At 49.3% G+C, this 21,734-nt stretch overlaps 1 protein-coding gene across 7 annotated transcripts in view; it reads right to left on the bottom strand.

The window, feature by feature from the left end:
- Nucleotides 1–7,970: 7,970 nt before the first annotated feature.
- Nucleotides 7,971–21,734, bottom strand: part of Cttn (cortactin) — a 35,568-nt gene continuing 21,804 nt past the window's right edge. For all 7 annotated transcript variants that reach the window (XM_041666758.1, XM_041666759.1, XM_041666761.1 and 4 more), the window contains 7 exons: nucleotides 21,064–21,119; nucleotides 17,708–17,777; nucleotides 14,893–15,041; nucleotides 12,752–12,841; nucleotides 12,066–12,231; nucleotides 10,244–10,315; nucleotides 7,971–9,326 (listed from right to left, as the gene is read on the bottom strand). In XM_041666758.1, the coding sequence (XP_041522692.1) occupies nucleotides 9,190–9,326; nucleotides 10,244–10,315; nucleotides 12,066–12,231; nucleotides 12,752–12,841; nucleotides 14,893–15,041; nucleotides 17,708–17,777; nucleotides 21,064–21,119 (740 nt within the window). In that variant the 3' untranslated portion in view covers nucleotides 7,971–9,189. The remainder of the gene's footprint in view (nucleotides 9,327–10,243; nucleotides 10,316–12,065; nucleotides 12,232–12,751; nucleotides 12,842–14,892; nucleotides 15,042–17,707; nucleotides 17,778–21,063; nucleotides 21,120–21,734) is intronic.

Below are 21,734 nucleotides of genomic sequence, written 5' to 3'. Positions count from 1 at the left end.
AAGGTATGTCTGTCAGGATTATTGGAGCATATGTAGCCAGACTGCCAAAGGATCTGTTTGATCTGACTTTTCCCCGTGATGCCCTGGTCCCTTTTGGAATAAGAATGTTCTCTCTCTGTGTGTGTCTCTCTGTCTCTCAGTTTTTCGAGACAAGGTTTCTCTGTGTAGTTTTGGTGCCTGTCCTGGAATTCACTCTAGACCAGGTTGGTCTTGAACTCACAGAGATCTGCCTGCCTCTGCCTCCCAAGGCAGGATTAAAGGAGTGTGCCACCACTGCCCAGCTTGTCTGCTCTCTCTTTATTTGATAGGAATATGTAAATTGCTTTTAGTTTTATAGAAGCCCACATTTAAAAGAATTTGGACTTTTAAAGTGTTGAAAGTTTTAAAGGCTATGGGTTTTGTGTTTGTTTGATTTTTTGTTTTTTAAAATTGAACTGCATTTTACATTTTAAGATAAATGTGAACCCTTGGGGGACAAAGGTTTGTGGTTTGAAAGTGATGTGTTTGGATGGCAAGTTGACAAGGGGTGGGTAGATTAAGTTGTCAAATTGACCCTGTAAGTGTTACAGCTCTGAGGGGAAAGGTTCTGAGGGGAAAGGCTTCCCCTATGGAAGTATTGCAGCTCTGAGGGGAAAGGTTCTGAGGGGAAAGGCTTCCCCCATGGAAGTGTTGAGCTCTGAGGGGAAAGGTTCTGAGGGGAAAGGCTTCCCCTATGAAAGTGTTGCAGCTCTGAAGAGAAAGGCATCCTGGCAGTTGGGAACCAAGGAATACCACAAAGTCACACAAACCTCACACAAGGGATTTACTGGGAGAGTCACAAGAGGATGGCTGTCTCTGCTCCGGTGAGAAACAACAGAAAACCAGGAGGATAACCTGACTTGAGACGGGTGTGAATTGCTCTGGTTCTAGTGGTGGATCACACTCAGTCCCTGTGAATGCCAAGCAAATGCTCCACCGAGCCACATCCCTAAGCCCATCTAAGAGGAAAGCCAATGACAGGAAGGACATTCGCTGACTCAAGACCAGAAACAGATCTACCTATGATGTCCTGTTTCTGCTGAGTCTCTGTCCCTGCCCCACTCACAAGCAGGGGGCACCAGTGGTGGCTATATCTTCAATGTTTATGTTTCTGTCATCTCTTCTCTGCCCACCCTTCAATCATGTGAAAGCCACCTTGATTCCTCAAAGTGGCTGCAATCTTAAGGGCAAAAAGCTACTGTAACCGAGGGGTGAGGGCCCTGCAGTGGGAGGAGAGTGGCCCTCGGGTTTAGAACCTGCAAGCCACACTGGCAAAATTCTACTTACCAACCTGGATGCAGGGCAGGGCTGACTGCCATATCCAAGGATCACATTGGCACAGCAGAAGCAGGCACTGTAGGAGAGAATCAGGCTCCCCTAGGCACTGCAGAAACCACCCCTTCAGTTCCCAACAGGTGTGGGTCCAGGTGGACAGGGCAAAGGGTGAGCCACGGCAGCAGGGACCACTTTTTCATTCTCTAACTAGAAAGTGAGTGACTGCATTCCGAGACTGGAGCCAGCCCTGTAGGGACAGACTGGGCATAAATGTTTTGCCAAGGAAAAAAGTCAAGAACGTGTCTCCGCAGCCCCATGGATGATGCCACAGCTCCATGCCAATCAGTCAGAGGCCACCCCAGGCACATCATGCTAGGGACCCTGGTGCTAGGGACAGTTACCCCCAGCAGTGACTCCTGACTCTCCAGGACCAGCAGTGCAGAGACCACCTCATGTCACCACCTGAGAAGGAAAGTGGCCACAGCTAAGAGTTGTGTCTCTGGACTTGTCCCCATCATGAATTCCATCCTATAGCACAAACAATAAAAACCCAGAGACAGATCTCAGACCTAGGGGTTAAAGCTGAAGATCAGAGAAGCAAAGCCATAAGCCATTAGAGAGACCTTTTGCCTCTACCAATGCTTAGACAGAAGGGGTGATCCTCAGACTGCCTAGACTGCATTGTGTCTCCACCAAACCTCAGGCTCCACACTCCAGTGAGTTCCTGTCTCTTCCGCTTTATATTTCTCTCTCCATCCAGCCATATCGCTCCTCTCTTCACCTCCCTCATGCTGGGATTAAAGGTGTAGACACCACTGCCTGGATCTGTTTCTAGATCGATCTTCTGTAGCCCAGGGTAGCCTTGAACTCATAGAGGTTCGTCTTCCTCTGTCTCCCCTTTTTGTCTAAATAAAAAGGGAAGGTTCTAACTAACATAATTAAAACCATATACAATAAGAAGTAGAATAACTATATACAAATATATACAGATAAGAATTACATTAACAATGTCCAGTCCATTTGCATTTGGCAAGTTCAGAGAAAATACTCCATTATCTATCTTGGTGAGTCCAAAGTGTTATACCTAATTCACTTTCTATCCTAACTTGCATTACTAACCCAAAATTATCTTTTTATATCTCTCAACCTTATATATTTTACACCTCTTTTGTGAATTTCTATTCGGAATTTGGTAATAAGGAAAACTAGAACTGTCTAGTCTTCAACTCCATCAGAGATATTTATACCTTAAGAAAAGTTTTAAAGAGTCAAATAGAACTAAAGAATGATGAAATTAGTGGACTATTAGAATAGTCCCTAAATTCTGGTTTTTCTTCTGTCCCATATCAGGTGGCTCTTCTGACATGAGATGTGGATTTTCCTTAACAAGCATGCTTGGGTTTAGAGGAGAGAGCCACACTTCAGCTCCAAAGCCAGCTTTAATCTTTAATTGAACTGGGATTAGAGAAAGACCATTTGCCTTATATGTCTGTAGAGAATATCACAAACAAACATTTGGGAAGATTTATGAAATTTTATCCTGTTGGAAATGTGATTTACCAATAGACCAATTTACTCTTTTTCTTGGGACATTTTCTCTGAATGATTTGTCCTTTTTCTTCAGATGTTTCATTTGTCCAGCGGTTAGTCGGATGCCTTCATTCTCCTGGAAAGACAAAAACAAACCCCTGCCCGATCCTAACTTTGGAGAGTTTCCTTTTTGGCAAGCTATATCTGATCAAATGAGAAGCATTTGCTAGTTGTATAGGTTAATTTAGATTGAATTGTCAGACTGTCTGATGAACAATGACCTCTTCTACTCAAGAGGTCGCTCCTGTTCAAATCTAATCCTTATCAGTTTTGATGGTATCCATAGATTTTCTTCTCCTGCGGAAACAAAAGCAATCCTCTTTCCCAACATAACACATATCTTGGTTCCCATTCTGAGGTCAACACATCTTTAAAGGACAACTGCTGATTTAATGCCACAGCTTTTTTTTTTTATTATCCAGTATCTTTCATAGCTGCCATATCTTTCTCATTACCATTTAACAATTTAAAGTCAATAAAGCATTGTGCAATCTATCTGGGGGTCTTTGTTACCCCCTTCTGTTTATTAAGCATATCTTTTAAAGGGCAATTTGATCTTTCTCAAACTGCTTGCCCTGTAGGATTGTGTGTTTTATGTTGTAATATGCAAAAAAACTGTTTTATTTTCCCTTGTTCATCTGTATTCATTAATCCAATGTCAACCTTTCTCATACCTTTTGCATACTCCAGAAGGCAGGGACTTTCTTTTTTAATTATCTCTAGGGAAAAAATATTTCTAGGACTACCTTGCCTACAATCCCCTTTCAAATGACCTGCTTTGCCACAATTAAAATATCTAACCTTTTGGTTTTTCTTAAAATTTTTATAAGTCACCTCTCCTATCCAAGTATCATCATAAGCATGAGATCCAATATCAGCTATATTTCTAATCTATACATCTATAGGTGCTGATCTTGCCTTTAATGGCCTGATCACCCTTTTATATTCTGAATTAGTATTTTCAAAAGCCAAGGATTCAATTAATATTCACCTAACTTCTGGATCCAATATCATTCTATTTACAGCTGAAATCAGTCTTTGTAAAGATTCAGTGAAGGCTTCTTTGGGCCTTGTATAATTTTAGTAAGTGGTTTAGCCCTCTTTCCTGATTCTTCAATCCTGTCCAAGATGCTGCTATACAGCACAGGGCCAAGGTGTGACCAGCAAATGTAATCTGTCTTTCCACATCAACATAATGGCCCTTACTGAGGATCCGATCTTGGGAACTCTCAGAACCTCTAGCCCTATTTAGCTCTTCTTTCCACCATGTTTGCCACTGTAACTGAGGACCGGCTTCCAGTGTTGCTGATGTTTCTAGTCTTGGGGGATAATTCTGTCGAGTTGCCCATGAGTGTAATATCTGCTTCACACAGGGCGAATACACGCCATACGAAACAGCCTCTTCCTTAAATCTCCCCAAACCTAACATTTCTAGAGGATTACATCTAACTTCTCCATAATATAATACTATTTTTTTAAAGAAACTGAATTAATCATTCTGAGGGTAAACACAGAACAAGTTTTTTTTTAAATATTTATTTACTTATTATGTATGTATACAATATTCTGTCTGTGTGTATGCCTGCAGGCCAGAAGAGGGCACCAAACCCCATTACAGATGGTTGTGAGCCACCATGTGGTTGCTGGGAATTGAACTCAGGACCTCTGGAAGAGCAGGCAATGCTCTTAACCTCTGAGCCATCTCTCCAGCCCCAATAATAATATTTTTATATTGATGTTTTCTAATAACTTTGGGCTGCCCCTCTTCAGTTTCACAACGCAATGGTGTGGTAGTTTCTGCTCTCAACTCCTCTGTAAATTTCTTCCTAGTTCCATTAGTCTGTCTATGAGTATTTTTCTTAATTCCATTTATCTTACCAGTCAATTTTTCATATTTGGCACTGATACAAAACAACATTTTTAGGGATAAAACAAGAATTGCCAAACTGATAATGATTATAATTGCATGTAAATCCCAGCTAAATTAATTATCCCTTCATTTAATTGTTCCATGTTCAAACCATCCATTGTGGAATCATAGAGACCTAACTCCCACCATTATAATATGGTTTCCCATTTTAATGTGGGAAATTGAAACTAATCCTCCCTTTAAGAATTCCCAGTTGCCTGCCTCACCAAATCTGCTGCTGTTGACGGTGAAGTGTGAGGCTGGCTGTCACCGTGTGGCACAGTTGGGCAGAGAACACAGACAGTCCACGGCCTGGCTGAGGTGCTGCAGCTGCTTGCGTGTAGCTACGAGCCGCGAGTGAGCGGCAGTTGCAATAACTAATCATAGAAGCTGGAGCAGGTGTCAAGGTGGCTAACTTAGTGTGGCAGAAGCCTAAGAAGGGGTTCAGGGGGGCCCACAACCCATCGGGAGAAGGAGCCAACTGCTTGAAAAGTGGGCACAGGAATGTGTGAAACCGTGTGTGGCAGGAAGCGATGGCATGGAGCCTGAAGGCAGAGCCAGCTGGTAGCAGGTGGCTAAGTCCAGCAGTGTTTGGAGCGCAGGTGCCTCTGGAGTTGGGGGCCTGTAGAATTTGGGTGGCAGCCAGAGACTGTTGGAGAGTAGCTGCAACAGGAAAATCCCAGACTCATTCAGAGGCTTGGAAAAGGAAAGTTAGCCAGCGGCTGCAAAGCCAGGGGCAAGTGGTTATCTCATGAATTTGTGCCCCAAGTACGATGTCAGGTGATGCATTTAACTAATTATTCTTTATCAATAAAAAATCAGGAACCAGCCGGGCGATGGTGACACACGCCTTTAATCCCAGCACTCGGGAGGCAGAGGCAGGCGGATCTCTCTGAGTTCAAGACCAGCCTGGTCTACAGAGCTAGTTCCAGGACAGGCTCCAAAACCACAGAGAAACCCTGTCTCGAAAAACCAAAAAAAAAAAAAAAAAAAAATCAGGAACCAGACTGGGGTAAGAACCTGAATGGTCAGAGAAGCTGTGAAGCTACCAGTCACCTTCTGCCTCTTCTATTCCTTTCTCCAAAAGGGTTGAGATCCTCTCAGCCCTGCCTTACTACTTCCTGTCTCCTATCTGTCCACAGTTCTCCAAATCATTATGGTTAATTCTGGTCAGCTAGTGGCTAGCTCCGCCCTGACTCAAAGCAAGCTTTATTGTCAGAATGAAATCAAAATATCACACAACACTGGCCGACCAATGAACCTCAGGAATCTTCTGATTTCCACCTTCCCAGAGCTGGGATTACAAGACAAATCCTATGGCACCTGGCTTTTTAAAAAAACTTTTAAGAGGGGCTGGAGAGATGGCTCTTACAAAGGTCCTGAGTTCAATTCCCAGCAACCATGTGGTGGCTCATTATCATCTATGAGATCTGGCGCCCTCTTCTGGCATGCAAGCAAACATGCAGACCGAACACTATATGTAATAAATATTTTAAAATAAACTTTTTAAAATCATGTATATGAAGCTGGGTAGTGGTGGCACACAACTTTAATCCCAGCACTCGGGAGGCAGAGGCAGGTGGATCTCTGAGGTACAGGCCAGCCTGGTCTATAGAGTGAGTTCTAGGACAGCCAGAGCTATACAGAGACATCCTATCTGGAAAAAAGAAAATTATGTGTATGAATTTAGGTTTGTGTGTGGGTATGTCCATGTGTGTGCAGGTGCAGTTCTGAGACTAGGATCCCCTGGAGCTAAGGTTACAGGTAGCTATGTGTGGCCCAACATGGGTGATAGGGACCTCTGCAAGAGCAATACCCAATGAGATATCTCTCTGGCTCTCCCAACACCCCTCCCCCATCACACAGACTTTCTTTTAAAAGGCATACTCTATCACTGTGTGTCCTAAACTTGGAGATCAACCTGCCTGGGATTAAAGGTGTGTGCCACTACCTGCTTCTGCACCTGGCTTTTTTTTTTTTTGTTTGTTTGTTTGCTTTTTCTGGGGGTGGGGGGGGGTTGAGACAGGGTTTCTCTGTAATTTTAGAGCCTGTCCTGGAACTAGCTCTTGTAGACCAGGCTGGCCTTGAACTCACAAGAGATCCACCTGCCTCTGCCTCCCGAGTGCTGGGATTCTGAGTGCTGGAGTGTTTGTGCAGCAGGATGTTTTCAGTACCGTGACTCATGTGAACTGATATGGAAAGACATCTTAACTGGGCGGGGCTGTCTGTGGAAGTGACTAATCGGCTTCCCCACTCCTGCGGCCATGTGTACACTGTAAAAATCTTCTCTGCCTAATACACCTTCTGATAGGTTTAATAAAAGCTGAATGGCCAATAGCTAGGGAGGAGAGGATAGGCGGGACTTCTGGGCAGAGAGAAGCAAGGAAGGAGGAATCTAGGTACAGGAATTTCACCAAGCAGACTCAGCAAGTCAGACACACCGAGCTGAGGAAAGGTAAAGAGCCATGGGGCAGAATGCAGATTAAAAATGATGGGTTAAGCACTCACAGGTCTGTATGTCCAATCCACAGCTATGTGTAGACAGACGGATGATACATGTAATCACTTAAAGCTTTCCCAAGACTTACTAATGTTATATGTGGGTGTTGTCCTGATTATTATATTTCTAATTAGCTAATAAAACAACAGGTTTATTTAAAAAAAAATGATGGGTTAATCAAGTTACAAGAGCTACTTGGAAACAAGCCTACCTGAAACACCAAAGTTCCATGGTTAGTTGAAGTCTCTGTGTCACTATTTGCGGGCTGGTGGCCCCACAAAGCCAAGTCTGACTACAGCCATGCCTTCCTTGCCACGATGCACTGTACCCTCAAACTGTGACCAAAATAAACCCCCTTGCTCCCTAAAGTTAGTTTTGTTGGGATGCTTCATCACAGCCACCAAGCCTAAGACATGCAGCAAGCACTTAAGCATCTGGGCTGTCTCCCTGCTCAGATCCTTGCTGGAGAAACTGGTGGCCTGAGAGCACGCCTCAGCTGAAAGCGCCTGTCTGGAGCGCGGCCCTTTCAAGGCTCCAGGGCTGTCCAACTGCCCTGGCAAGGGACAGTGCAGCCTTGAAAAAGGGCACCTGCGGTGGGCCCCTGGGAACCCAGCACCAATGCCACCTTTAACAGGAGAACATGGAGATAAAGCACTGCAGGAAACCACACAGCAAACGGATCAAAAAAAGTTTATTCTGAATATTTAATTTAAAAAAATTGATACCTATGAGGTGTGCTACAGAATTCCAGATGATAATTCATATAGAAAACCCGACCTAACAATGGAAAGGCAAGGGTTCTGCAGGAAAGAACATGGGAAAAGATGGGTATCAATCCTCATGTATCTCAATCGTGGGGACTCGCCTACAAGGACATGCTGTCTGCCCGACTGTGCGACCTGGTGTCTCAGAGCCTTGAAACCACCTTAGGGACAGTTGCTCAGGGGCCTGTGACAGGCACCCAGGTGGGAGCCTTGGCTCCCTCACAGTCCTGTTTGCAGCCACATCAATCAATCAACCGACTGCAATTGAACATGATATTTGGCAAAAAGAACACAGCCCCCCTGCAGGGAACATGCTTCTGAAAGCCTGCAAGGAAAAGATATCTGCCTGTGTGTGTGCCATACACAGCACATTCCAGGCTGCTCAGGGCTTGTGAGTAGGTCCAGGACCCACCCCACCCTCCCATGTCGCAGACCAAGCCCAGGATAGCTGCAGCACATTGCTAAGATGTGCTTTGTGCTGTGGGCCCTGAATGCAGACAGGGGAAGATAACACTTCAAGGCAGGGCAGGAGGTGAGGCTGGACCTGGACTGGGGTATAGGGAGGTAAACAGATGGGAGGAGGAGGCAGAGTACCGAAAGCTCGGGATCCTGGCAGAGGGAACTTCACATGTAGTGTCAATGCTCCAGGACTCTCAGCATTCCCCTCCACCACCACCTCACTTTCCCTTGGTCCCCTTTCCTTTCATCCAAACACTGGACCCCAGGGAGTCCCCTCACTGGGCAGTCACTCCAGGAGCAGGTTCCATCCTTGGGGACCCCAACTGCCACGGGGGGTGGAGGTTTGAGGCCACAGATACCACCAACCTCAGGAGGAGCAGAGATCCTGAGGCGGCTAACACACCACAGTCAACTTGGCAGGAAAGAAAACACCTGGGATGGCTCAAAGTCATCATCCCAAGTTCTCTATGAACATGATTATCAGATATTAGCAAATTCTGTGGCAGGACATGGCCTGAAGCATCAGCAGAAGTATTAAATATAAAGGCAATATGTATATTCCCCTCCCCACCTTCGGAAGAAGAAAAAACAAAACAAAACAGAATCCAAGTCAAACCCACGCAGATGATCTGTAGTGTGAGCCCCGTGCTGGTGCTGGTGGCACTGGCGCTGCCCTACTGCCGCAGCTCCACGTAGTTGGCTGGGAAGAGCCCGTATCTGCCCTTGCACACCCCACGCCACCAGCCATCGTCAATCATTTCTATGTTGGTGATGATGTCATCAGGGTCAAAGGAGATCTCATCATCGCCAGCTAGGGAGGGAGAGCAGAGAGAGAGAGCCTCAGATGGGAATGTCACCTGGCCAGGCGGAACTACAATGCAGATGAGACCAGGACACCCACCCAGCAGGGGACAAGGGTATGGAGAGGGCCTCTGCAGTTAGACACAACAAGGAGATCAAGGAGCAGGGATGCTAGAGGATTGCTAAGGTTATACAAGAAAGTCTAGATTCTAGAGAAATGTGAGGTGAGGGCCAAAGAGTTACAGAGTCCACAAGTATACAGGAAATACATGCCAGGTCTCTGTTTAGAAAGAAAGGGGACTAGAGAATCCTTCCACCTCAGCCTGGGGGCCTAAGGATTTGAGGGAGTCCCAGTCACGCAACCCATAAAACAATGCTCAACTAGTCCCCTCTCCCATATCACGTGAGCACACCCATCCCACCTGGGCTAACAGAACAACTAGGTCATGTGGCATGGATGTGCTGAAGTGACATGGGGGAGGCACATGTGTGTAGCCTCTTCATCGGGAGAGTGGTGTATGTTCATGTGGAACCCTGTCCCCAGTCTTGCACACTGAGTCTGTCCTAACTAAGGAGGATCTGCAGCTTCAGACCTGCCAGGGTTCAGAGGAAGAGGAGTTAGAGGTGGACACAGACACAGGACCCTTCGCGGCATCCAGGTAACTTCTCTAAATTACTTCAAGATGACTGTAGGGACTATACCTGAGCACAGTAATGTGCTCCTAAAGGGTGAGCCACTGGGGAGACCAGGCAGGAGGACTATTTAAGCCTGGGAGTTCAAGATCAGACTGGATATCACAGACCCTGGCTCAAAAACAAGCATAAACAGCTTTGTATTCCTGCCCCGAACCAGTCTCAGGAGGGAAGTGGCTAGGAACTTCACCCAGGGCAGAAACATCTGTGCCCACAGCCCAGTTAGTGCCTCACCAGCTTGGTAGTCATACAGGGCGATAGCAGTGATGCCCAGGTCACTCTCATATCCATCGTAGGTGTCATCCTCTGTAAGCAAAGCAGAACTGCTGAGCAACATGTCAGCTCCCCACACACCTCAAACAGATTTCCCAAGGACAGACGCAAGAGCGCGCTGAAAAAGAGACCTCGTGCTAGCAGCTGGGTTCCTACATGGCAGGCACTAGGACAGAGGAGCAAGCTGTCTCCTAGAAACAAAAGGACTTGTCCTGGCTAGTTTATGTCAACTTGACACAAACTAGAGTAACCTAAAAGGAGGGAACCTCAATTGAGAAAATGCCTCCATAAAATCTGGCTGTAGGGCATTTTCTTAATTAGTGATTGATGGGGAGGGCAGGGCCCAGCCCATCATAGGCAGGGGGTGCTATCCCGGTGCTGGTGGTCCTGGGTTCTATAAGAAAGCAGGCTGAGCAGCATCCCTCCATGGCTTCTGCATCAGCTCCTGCCTCCAGGTTCCTGTCCTGCTTCAGCTCCTGTTCTGGCTTCCTTCAGTGATGGACAGTGCTGTGGAACTGTAAGCTGAATGAACCCTTTCCTCCCCAACTTGCTGCGGTCATGGTGTTCCATCCCAGCAGAAGAAACCCTGACTAAGACAAGGCTCTTGGCTTTCAAGAGCAAAGCTCAGACACTGAGCTCTGACACACACAGGGAAGCATGGACACATGGACACACGGACAAGTAACAAGTACCAAGACCCTTTGCCAAACCTAGCGTGAAGGCACCTGCCATCCCAGCACTTGTGAGGCAGAGGCAGGAGGATTACCCCCACATTCAGGGCCAGTCTGAGCTACACAGTGAATTCTAGGCCAGCCTGGGCTACTACTTACTGAATGAGACTGTGGAGGTTTGAAAACAAATGGCTCCCATAGGATCATACATTTGAATGCTTAGTTACCAGGGTGTGGCATTATTTGAAAGAATAAGAAGGACTAGGAAGTGTGACCTTATTGGAAGAAGTGTGTCACTGGGATGGGCTTTGAGGTTTCAAAAGCTCAAGCCAGGCCCCAATGTTGCACCCCTCCTACCCTCTGCCTGCAGATCAGGGTGTAGCTCTCAGCTACTTCTCCAGCACCATGCCTGTCCTGTCCGCTGTCATACTTCCCGCCATGATGGCGAGGGAATAAACCTCTCAAACCACAAGCAAGGCACCAATTAAATGTCTTCTTTTTAAGACCAGCCTTGGTCACAGTGTCTCTTCACAGCAATAGAACACTGATTAAGACAGAGACTGGGAAAAAAAAAAAAAAAGTCTGATGCCACTAAAGCAAGAGGAGGAGGCCCGGGAGACGGAGGCTGGGCATCAAGGCCGTCCTAGGCCTGTGAGGCTGAGAGCCGCTGTGGCACTCTGCACCCATCCCCAGCTGCTGCAGGTAGGATGAAACACCTGCACGGACCTGAAACTTCGTTTTCAGAGTAAACAAATCAACCTCACTGTCTGCCTGCTGAAGCACTGGTTCACCTTCAAAGCACGGGGAGATGTGGCCTGAGGCAGCTGGGCAATAGGGAGAGCCCTCCAAGGGAGGATTCACCAGGCCAGCAGATCCCTCCCTGCTGCAACCTTGACCATTCCTGCAGCACAGTGTGGGCCTTCCCAGGACCACAGGATAGGAGCACGGCCTACTAGGCACCACTGTGTCTAATCCTCCCCAACCCAGGGTGTGACACAGAACTTACATTCCTAGGTAATCAGACAGCAAGTCAACCCTCTCCTACACAATGGAGGAAAGGACTTCTCAGGACCCCCTCCTCCCCTGGGCACAGCTAGAGTGGGGTCCAGTACCCGCTTGGTAGTGGCCAGAGGCCTCTGTGGTCTCATAGACAGGTTCCGAGGCGTAGACTAGGCTTTGCTGGCTGCTGGCTTCAGGGACACCTGCAGCCTCGGTGCTGTACACAGGCTCAGGCTCAGAACTTCGGTAACTTGTTTCCGCCTTAAATGGTGCTGCATCCTGCAGAGAGAGAAGTAGACATTTCTCACGCTGTCACCAAAGACAGAAAAGCTCCACTCACAAGGACCTCCAGAGTTAGACAGATCAAGGCAGGGAGTGGGGACAGGATGCTTCCTGTGGAGAGTGACCTCGCAGGGCAAGCCATAGGCCAAGGAGGTCACTCAGGTCTGGAACTGGTCCCGCTAGAAAGGGATGAGGCAAAGACTCCACAGAGCTTCTTGTGAGGAGGCCACAGGGACCAGAGAACAAGATCCTCCAGGGGCTAAGGGAGAACACTGTCTCAGGCCAAAGGACAGTCAGTTCCAGAGGTAGCATAGTTGGTATGACCAACTCACTAACCATGGGGCACCCACATGACCACAGACCTCGCAGAAGTCACAGGAAGAGGAAGGCTATGGTGCCAGGGGCTGCCCAAAGGTGAAGATCCAACTTGGGGGGCACTTTGCTCCAGGGAGACAGGGGTCGGGTGGCACATGTCTGCAGGTGTCAAGGGCAGCCAAATGGTCAAGTGACTACCCACCTCATAGATGGGGCTGGAAGGTGGTTGGTCCTCAGCTGGCTGAGGACTAGGGGATGCAGGGGGCGTCTGCTTCTTGGCTCTGGCTTGCTCCTAAGATAGAAGGACAGCAAACGCATGGTTACCCGGTCAGCCAGGAAGTCACATCTGCACTTTGTAAGGGGGCGGTGCCCAGGTGGGAAGTCTGGAGCCTGCTGGGAGAAGTAGAAAGCACTGGTCACAGGGTCAGATGGCTTTGAAGTAAAGTCACACAGTCGTGCTTTCTCAAGGACTCTGCCCGTGGTATTCCTGTGCCAGAACACTTAGCTATGTAGTGGACAGCGACACTGGACAGAGGTGCAATCAAGCAGCCACTCCATCTTAGCTTCAGCTCATTTCCCAACTTGGGGCTCTGAGCCAATGTTACCATGGGCCAAAAGTTACAGGGACATCTTAACGGGTAGGTACTTTTGCACATGGGCAGATATGACCCCTGACGGCTGTCAGGTGGGCTGCTCTCCAAAGACCACTCCCCCACAAGGCAACATCCTGGTCCCCAGGATTGCAACAGAACACCAAGAAGAAAACGGGAACCATTCCAGAAGACAGAAACCATTCCAGGCTATGGCCCCATGTCACCCCAAAGTTCTGACAAGAGAGAGGTAGAAGAGACAAAGTTGGGGGGGTGACAAGGAATGTAGAGGGTCGGTGAGGGAGGTGGCCTAGGGATCCTGAAGGCAGCTCTCGGGATCTGCCCAAAGCCTCCAGGGCCACAGCTAGGCAACATCCCTCAGGATGGACTTCAGGGTTACAGCATCAAGTATGGGGTGTTCTAACCACTTGGGGAGCAAATTCAGATAGCAGCATGGGAAATTTACTGAGATCCACATGTCCCCATGGAAGATGTTCAGGGTTGCAATCAGGTCCCAGAGAGAGAGAGACAGGACTGAACCTCACCTAGCCACTCCACACCCTCTCCACCCTACTGCCTAGGAGGTAAAATGGTCACACTGTGTGGTCTCTAGGGAAACATCATGAAGACTCTAACACAGTATCTGTATCCATGGAGCTGCCTACTCTGAACCACCAGGACAACCATGGCAATCACTGAAGATGAAACACCCCAGGCATCAGTGGTCCTGTGCACCTGAGGGCAGAACCCATCTGGGTGGTTTAAGCCTGAAACACAATGAGGGGGCCAAACTGTCGAGTTAGCCCAATTGCAGCTGCGGGCTGCCCCCAGCCCTCCCACACCCAGCGGAGTGCCAAGAAGAGCCCTCACTGTCAACGCATGTTTAAAGTCACACAGAGACTGAGGCACAAGATCAGATCTAGTCTCGTCAGCTCAAAACACAGAAGACGGTACGCTGGAGTCTCATCTCCTGGGGAGAAAAAATGGGATGGGCAGGACAGAAAAAGACCACATGGTAGAGGAATTAACATCAAGAGACTCTGAGACCAGAACTAGGCGGTTATCCAGAGCCACATGGCCCAATCAGCCCACAGAAATCATCTACAAAGAAGACAGAACACTGCGGATGCCATGTGTGCACTGGGGATGAACAAAACCCTATGTGCGAGCCCTCACTGTGAGACTGGGCCTCTGAAGGGAGGAGATGCACACTTGATAAACTCATGGTCACTACTACACACAGTTGCAGGCCCTGAGACACACTGCACAGGGGCTCAATTGTCAGTGTCCATGCTCTCAGTGCCTTCTGCCAACCGCATGCCATCCCTTTTAACCCCACGTCTTCCTCTGTGAGGTCACAACCCCACTATCTCCTGGGGGGCGGCATCCATCAGTTTAGATGGAGTCTCATGTTCATAAAATATTTCTGCATGACTTACTGAGGATTCTGCTTCCCAGCCGTTCTGGAGAGCCATCCAGCATACACATGTGGCCAAGGGGCTGAGGGCTGAAGGATCCAGGTAGTGGGTGACCAAGTTACTCTAGCCTGCCCGGTAAACAAGCCCTCCTACCAGCTCCTCCTGAATCTAGCTGGGAGCAAAGGAACTCCTTCTCCTTTCAGCAGCAAGGGAGCCTATCACAGAGGCCTTAAGAAGGAGCCTTCCCCTTCCCACTTCCTCTACTCCTCCCAGCGTGCCCGCGGCAGACTCTAAGGCAGCTAGGCTCCAGAATAGGGCACAGCCTCATTACTCACTTCCAGCTTCCTCCGAGCCTCCTCCTGCTCCTGCCTTTCCTTGGCCATCCGCTGAGCTCTCTCCGCTTCTGCCTTCCGCCTGTCCTCCTGCTCTCTCTCCTTCGCCAGGTTTTCAAAGTTAGCTCGGATATCACTGGTTTTACTGGTCACTAGAGGAAAAAGAGGACACGTCTGTTTCAGAACACCTCACCAGGACAAAAGTCACACCAGGGTGACCTTGGGGAAGACCCAGGGAACTCAGTCAACTTGCCCGAGGCCAGCCACACACCAAGCCCAAGGGAGACTGCTGGGAACAGAAGACTTGGGTCTGGACCACAGTTAAGCCAGACACTATCATAGTCAAGCATTACGTGCTCAGGCTGAGTGAAGCAACAGTTAAACTCTCTAACCAGGAAGGCTGGGTTGGGATGTGGCTCAGTAGGAAAAAAAGACCTAGAATTTCCCAATGAAGGGCTGCGGCGTGGCTCAGTGACAGCAATGTTGTATTGCCTGGCATACAGAAGGCCTTGGGTTCCATCCCTCACACCACAAAAAAAGGGGGGTGGGAATGGTTTTAGAACATTAAAAAAGCATTGGCTTTCAATACATATAGACCCTTGGATATACATCCCCCCCATTCTGTGTGACAAAAGTAGGAAGGGTGTCAGTCAGGACCGGCAGATGCCTGTCTCAGAAGGCTTGTTCACGGAACGCCATTTTCCAGATGGAGCCTATCCAGTAAAGAAAATGCGGAGCTGAGCCAAGTGTGGCGGTACACACCTGCCATCCAGAACTATAGAGACTGAGACAGAAGGGCCAGCCTAGGCTACTTGAGGCTGTCTTCAAACAAACAAAACCAAACCAGAATAAACAAACAGAGAAAGGAAGGAAGAAAAGTATTGCTGTTTGTCAATATGAAAGTGAAGTTTTCAAGCAAAACTCCTGGGAGGGCAAGGTCGGGACACATACCAGGGATCTCAGCACCTGGAGACTGTGGCAGGAGGGTTAGGTTACATAAGTCACCCTGAGCTCATCAGTGAGCTCAAGACTGGCCTAGGCTACATTGTGGAACCTGTCTACAAAGACAAACAAGAAGCAAACAAATCTGAGTTTCTGGACATTTGCAGCTGCTACCAAGGTGTGCTGGCTAGTTTAATATCAACCTGATACAAGCTGGCATCACTGGAGAGGAGAGAGTCTCAACTGAGAAAACGCCATCAATGCAGGTAAGTCTGTTGGGCAATTTTTTAATTAGTGATTGATGTGAGAGGGCTCAGTGCATTGTGGGTGGTGACACCCCTGGGTGGTGGTCATGGTTCTATAAGAAAGCATGCTAAGTAAACCATGGAAATCAAGCCAGTAAGCAGCTCCCCTCCACGATCTCTGCATCAGCTCCTGCCTCCAGGATCCTGCTCTGCTGGAGTTCGTGTCCTGACTTCCTTCAGTGATCAACAGTGATATGGAAGTGTAAGCCGAATAAACCCCCACAAGTTGCTTGTGGTCCTGGTGTTTCATCACAGCAACAGAACCCTAACTAATACAACAAGTAGGACAGCTGTTACTTAAAGGCTGTAATGAGATGAGTGACAGATGTGACCTCTCAGAGTGTGTAAGGGCTCTGTAGTTGGGTAACAGGACTAATCTGAGGGCTGGCATTCTGAACACAAGGTACAGATAGCAGCCCGCTGGGTGAGCAGAACTCCGGAAGTACTCATAGACCGCAGCCCAGGGGAACCCCCAGCCCTGGGGAAACCACAGCCCACTGGGCCTTGGGCTCACACAGCTTCCCTGAGAGTGTCCTCCCCTCAGTGCCTAGCATGGCCATTCCTGTTCCCTTTAAAGGCTCAAGCAGGCAGAAACCCATGATCCTGCAACGCCATGCTATTCACCCAGTCTGACGCGGAGACGGACGTCCATATTATATGTCTCCGTGTAAGCACCTCATAAGTTTATTGGTTTTTTTTGTTTTGTTTTGGTTTTTTTTGGATTTTTCGAGACAGGGTTTCTCCGTAGATTTTGGTTCCTGTCCTGGAACTAGCTCTTGTAGACCAGGCTGGCCTCGAACTCACAGAGATCCGCCTGCCTCTACCTCCCGAGTGCTGGGATTAAAGGAGTGCGCCACCAACGCCCGGTAGGTTTATTGTTTTAAAAACAAGTATTTACTCCTTCTCCCCCTTTTAAAAGACTGGGTCTCACCCTATAGACCTAGTTGGCCCAGGCCTTGATAAGTAACCCAAGTTGGACTTGAATTCATGACAAGCCTCCTGCCTCAGCCTCCCAAGTGCTGAGATTACAGGCATATGCCGCCATGCCTGGACCCTTCTAATTTGACACAAAATAGGTATCAATAAACAAACACGGTGCTGGCAGAGGTCTTTGCAAAAGGCCCCAATGGTTTCTATAAGTGTCAAAATGGCCCAGGAACTGATCTACATATCTGTCATGGCCAATGGTCATTCTACCTACTGGTGTGAGTTAGCGATCTCTAGCCTACATGCAAAGGGCATGCTATGAAGGCATCTCATCTTCACATACCCAGGAAGCACCTGAAAGGACATGCTTCTGAGCCTTGGGCAAAAGCTTGTGGGTGAGGTGCTAAGAGGCCTCTGCTTCTCTCCATAAACCATGAGGCTTTATGAAGCTCAGGCTATAGCTGGGACCAGTGAGAGAAGTGGGCTCGAGGGATATATGTAGGCTGCTCCCAGAACCTGGCCACCGCAGCTCTCATTAGCACCCCACATGGTGAGACTTCTCTCCCAGCCATGCCTAGGAGACCATGGGGCACAAGCACTGGACCCCATGGGCCACACAGTGCTTTTGGGCTGCCAGGACTCACCAGCCTCAATGGGGACAGTCTTCTGGTATGCAGAAGGCACCTGGGCCACATCTTCAAAGGTAGATGCATTCTGTAGAGACAAAGAGAAGTCACGGGATAGTGTCCTTGCTCCTTCCCAGCCAGGACAGTTACCTAGGGACTGTGATGAGCCTCCCCAACTTTCAGAACACCTCTACAACACGGACCTGTTGCCCCAATAATCCTGCACTCCACAGACTCACCGGGGCTCAGTTCCCCTTTTGCAGACTCACCAAAGACCATGCAGACACACACTCTTGCACTTAGAACATGAGTCACACTGTGAGGCCCTGCAGGTCACAGGGTCACCTGGCCACGCCCCCTCCGTGCCTTCCTGTAGGCTCCTTCAATAACCCACACCTCAACCATGCTTACACTCTCCAGAATTACTCTGGCAGGGGTCACAGAAGCCAGTGGCTGACCTAGACACAGGCTGACAGGGCACCAACACCAGCGACAATCCCCAGTCATGTGGCTTCTAATGGACACTCAGGGTTCAGAGCATTCTGTGCCCCCAACACCCTGCCTGACCTCCCATATGAAGCCATTCCCAGCTAAGAGCCTCCAGGTCAGAGCTGAGTCCACCTTAGCCACCACCGCCAATCCGTTCCCTATTCCCAGACTCCCTGCTCCTAAGCCCAACCTCATCCTGCTCCTCCAGAACAGCCTTCACCTAGTTATCCAGGAGGTTCTTGTTTGCTCTGCAACCTCGGCTGCTCTGTCCTCTCCTAGGAGACCCCAATCCATCTCTCTACACCCCACTCCCTTCTATCACTCTCCCATGCCCCACTTTCCAAATCACAACACCCTTTTTTTCCTAAAGCGTGCTGGGAGGGACACCTAGGACCGCGCCAATCCTAAACCAGTCTCACTACTGAACTATACCTAGCCCCTCCCGTCTCTCCCATTGGCCACTTCCTGGGTCTCCCTCCTCAGACTCTGCCCATGTCAATCCTTACTCCATCTTCTCCACACAGCCTGGCTCTGGAGCCCAACAGGTTTGTCCCTGGGTACCTGTAACTGCCCAAAGCTACCATGGAGGAACACTCTTCCTCTCTAGGGAAGGACGGCTGGCATCAGGGTCACCACCTCATCTTAGTCACTATGGGGATGACCCCTGCTCTCAGGACAGCCTCATGGCACAGCCTGGGTCCTGATCCCACCCACAGTCCCTTGGGCAGGAAGGACCCTGGGCTCTTCCACAGGGCAATAGACAAAGAGAATGGCCACGCCTGGCTGGCAAGAGCGGAAGAGACTTCTAACCACATCATTTCCTGAATCCAATTGTACAATGTCAGCGGTCGCCATCTTTGCGGTTGCCATCTTTACCATCACCACCAACCACAGACACCACAACTTCCTCAGTGCTAGCCTCTGAGTAACTTACTTCCTCACATCCTCTGCCACAGGGCTCTCAGCCAGACACCTGGTCTCCTGCCACCTCACTCAGCCTGCCTGCTCAGCCTCTGCTGACTAGCAGGTGAAACACTGGGGGTGCCCCTCAGCAGAGGTGCCTTCTTCCCACTGAGAGCCCTGTAGCACCCTGGCTACCTAAAGCCTCATTAGCCTCATGTTCTCTACCCGAGTTCTCTAACCCTGCAAGGCTCCGCCACTGCCTAGAGTTACATCAATCCTCCCTCGTGTGCCACTGTGCCTGGACACAGGCTCCTTCAGTAAAGGACTGGCTCCATGTTCCAGAGGCTTCCCAGGTCCTTCCCCTCAGCAGGAAATGATGCAGTGAGAACTGTCTCCCCTCACTCTTCCACATCTGCAGTGATCTCGGGCCTAAGCCAGGCTCCTGGCTGCATTCTCTGCTTCTCTGTCACTGGCCCCATCTTTGTAGACAAGCTCTAGTCTACCCTCAGATAGACCAGGGACCAATGAGGAGGTTCGTTGGACAAAGGCCCTTGTCACCAAGCCCAGTGACCTGGGATCCACATGGTAGAAACCAACTCATACAAGTTGTCCTCTGACTGCCACGTATACTCTGTGGCACACACACGTGCACACATATACATACACACTTACATGTATACATACGTATACATCATTTTAAAATTCAGTTTCTCTGGCTTCCTCAGGGACATTTTGCCCAACCAATTTCTGTGAGAAGCTCTGGTGACATGGCAGGTGCCTGGGTGATGCCAAGCACGGTGAGCTGCAAGCCTACCAAAGAACAAGTCTGTGGGTGACCCATGCCATGTGTGACCACAGTCAAGCACAGGAATGACCATCTGCATCTATGCAGTTGAGAGGATGCAGCTCACCTCAAGTAGAGGAAAGCAGTGCCTGCCAGGCCACTGGAGAACCTGTAGAGTTGTCTAGCGATACCCAACGCTTTCCCCACCACTGGCTGATACACCAGGAAAACAACTCTCACCGGCTCACAGCTGACCCTGCAGGGTCTCGAAACTGATCAAAAGCATCAACAGGCTGATGAGGGGGATCTGGCAAGAGGGAACAAACTGTTTCCATAGGAATGTGCTTTAATCCTAAAGGATAAAGCCAGACAAGATGGCACCTGCCACCAATGCCAGACTCTGGAAACCCAGGCTAGCCTGGGTAGCAGAGCAAAACCCCATCTGAAGAACAGAATGAAAAAGGTTAGTCCAGAGACCAGTGCGTCCCACCTGTGAGCCATCTGCAGCAAGACTAACAGTCTACCGTCTGTCGTCATGACAGCCAGTGACGAAATGTGGCCAGTAAACACTTCCAAGGAGCCAGGCGGTGGTGGCGCACACCTTTAATCCCAGCACTCGGGAGGCAGAGGCAGGCGGATCTCTGGGAGTTCGAGGCCAGCCTGGTCTACAAGAGCTAGTTCCCGGACAGGCACCAAAGCTACAGAGAAACCCTGTCTCGAAAAACCAAAAAAAAGCCGGGCGATGGTGGCGCACGCCTTTAATCCCAGCACTCGGAAGGCAGAGGTAGGCGGATCTCTGTGAGTTCGAGACCAGCCTGGTCTACAGAGCTAGTTCCCGGAACAGGCACCAAAGATACAGAGAAACCCTGTCTCGGAAAAAAAAAAAAAAAGTACTTCCAAGATGCCAGCCAAGAACTGATTCTTGCCTGGCCTACTGATAATAATTAAAAGTTCAAACAGTCACACATCCCCAAGACCCTTGCATCAAGTGCGGGCTCCAACTGAGATCCCCACTGTGACCAGGCCCTTGGCTCACTTGCCTCAGCCCCAAAGGTGAAACAAAACGGACGCACAGTGTGCTACATGAGGTGTGCAGGGCTCCCAGGACCATGGAATGACATATGCCTGATGTCAGACCACCAGTGTTGTGAGCCAAGGGCCCTCGGAAGAACATCCCCACAACACCTCCTGGCCTTACCTTGTCCATCCGATCCTTCTGCACCCCATACTTCCCGCCGAATCCTTTGGCATAGTCTGAAAGGTGGTAAAGGCAAAACTTACGTGAGGCTGAGGACAGATGAGCAACAGGGAGCACATGCACGTGGGTCCACAAGACAGCCCGGGGACACAACCAGAGCAGAGGGATGTGAAAGCTGCCCAAGGACGGACTCTCGTGGCAAAGCCAGCTGTCTGACCACAGTGCCCAGTGCAGGCAAGGAGCAGGTGAGGTGTGGGCATGCTTCCAGGACTGGGGATAGGAAGGGGAGGGACAGCAGGCCAATGGGAAGGAAGCCGAGGAGGGAGGGCACAGGACAGGCCTTTGCAGTGCACACTTCTATAGCACAGTCTTCGCACCAGCCAGGGCCTTATTCTCTCTGCTTCCTGGGCGCCTGCTCTACTGGGCGCTAAATAGAGGCCCCACCGTAGTTTGTTCTCTTGCTTTTTAAAAGAAAAAAAACAAAAACAAAAAAACTCTGTGTCGAAATGCCACCAGACAAGTATGTCTGTCGCTGCCACACACACAAACACATGAAAGTGACAGTCATGCAGCCTCGACATCACAGGAACCAAAGGCCACCTCCACGTAGTCTGCAGGGCCAGTACTAAGTACATCCAGCCCAGGCCTGATGGCATCTGGAAGCCTAAAAC

This window comes from Microtus oregoni, unplaced genomic scaffold, assembly GCF_018167655.1.
Source record: "Microtus oregoni isolate MIOR12 unplaced genomic scaffold, Mior012 000016F_ref0000370, whole genome shotgun sequence".
Taxonomy (NCBI): Eukaryota; Metazoa; Chordata; class Mammalia; order Rodentia; family Cricetidae; genus Microtus; species Microtus oregoni.
This window is presented reverse-complemented; position numbering and strand designations above follow the sequence as displayed.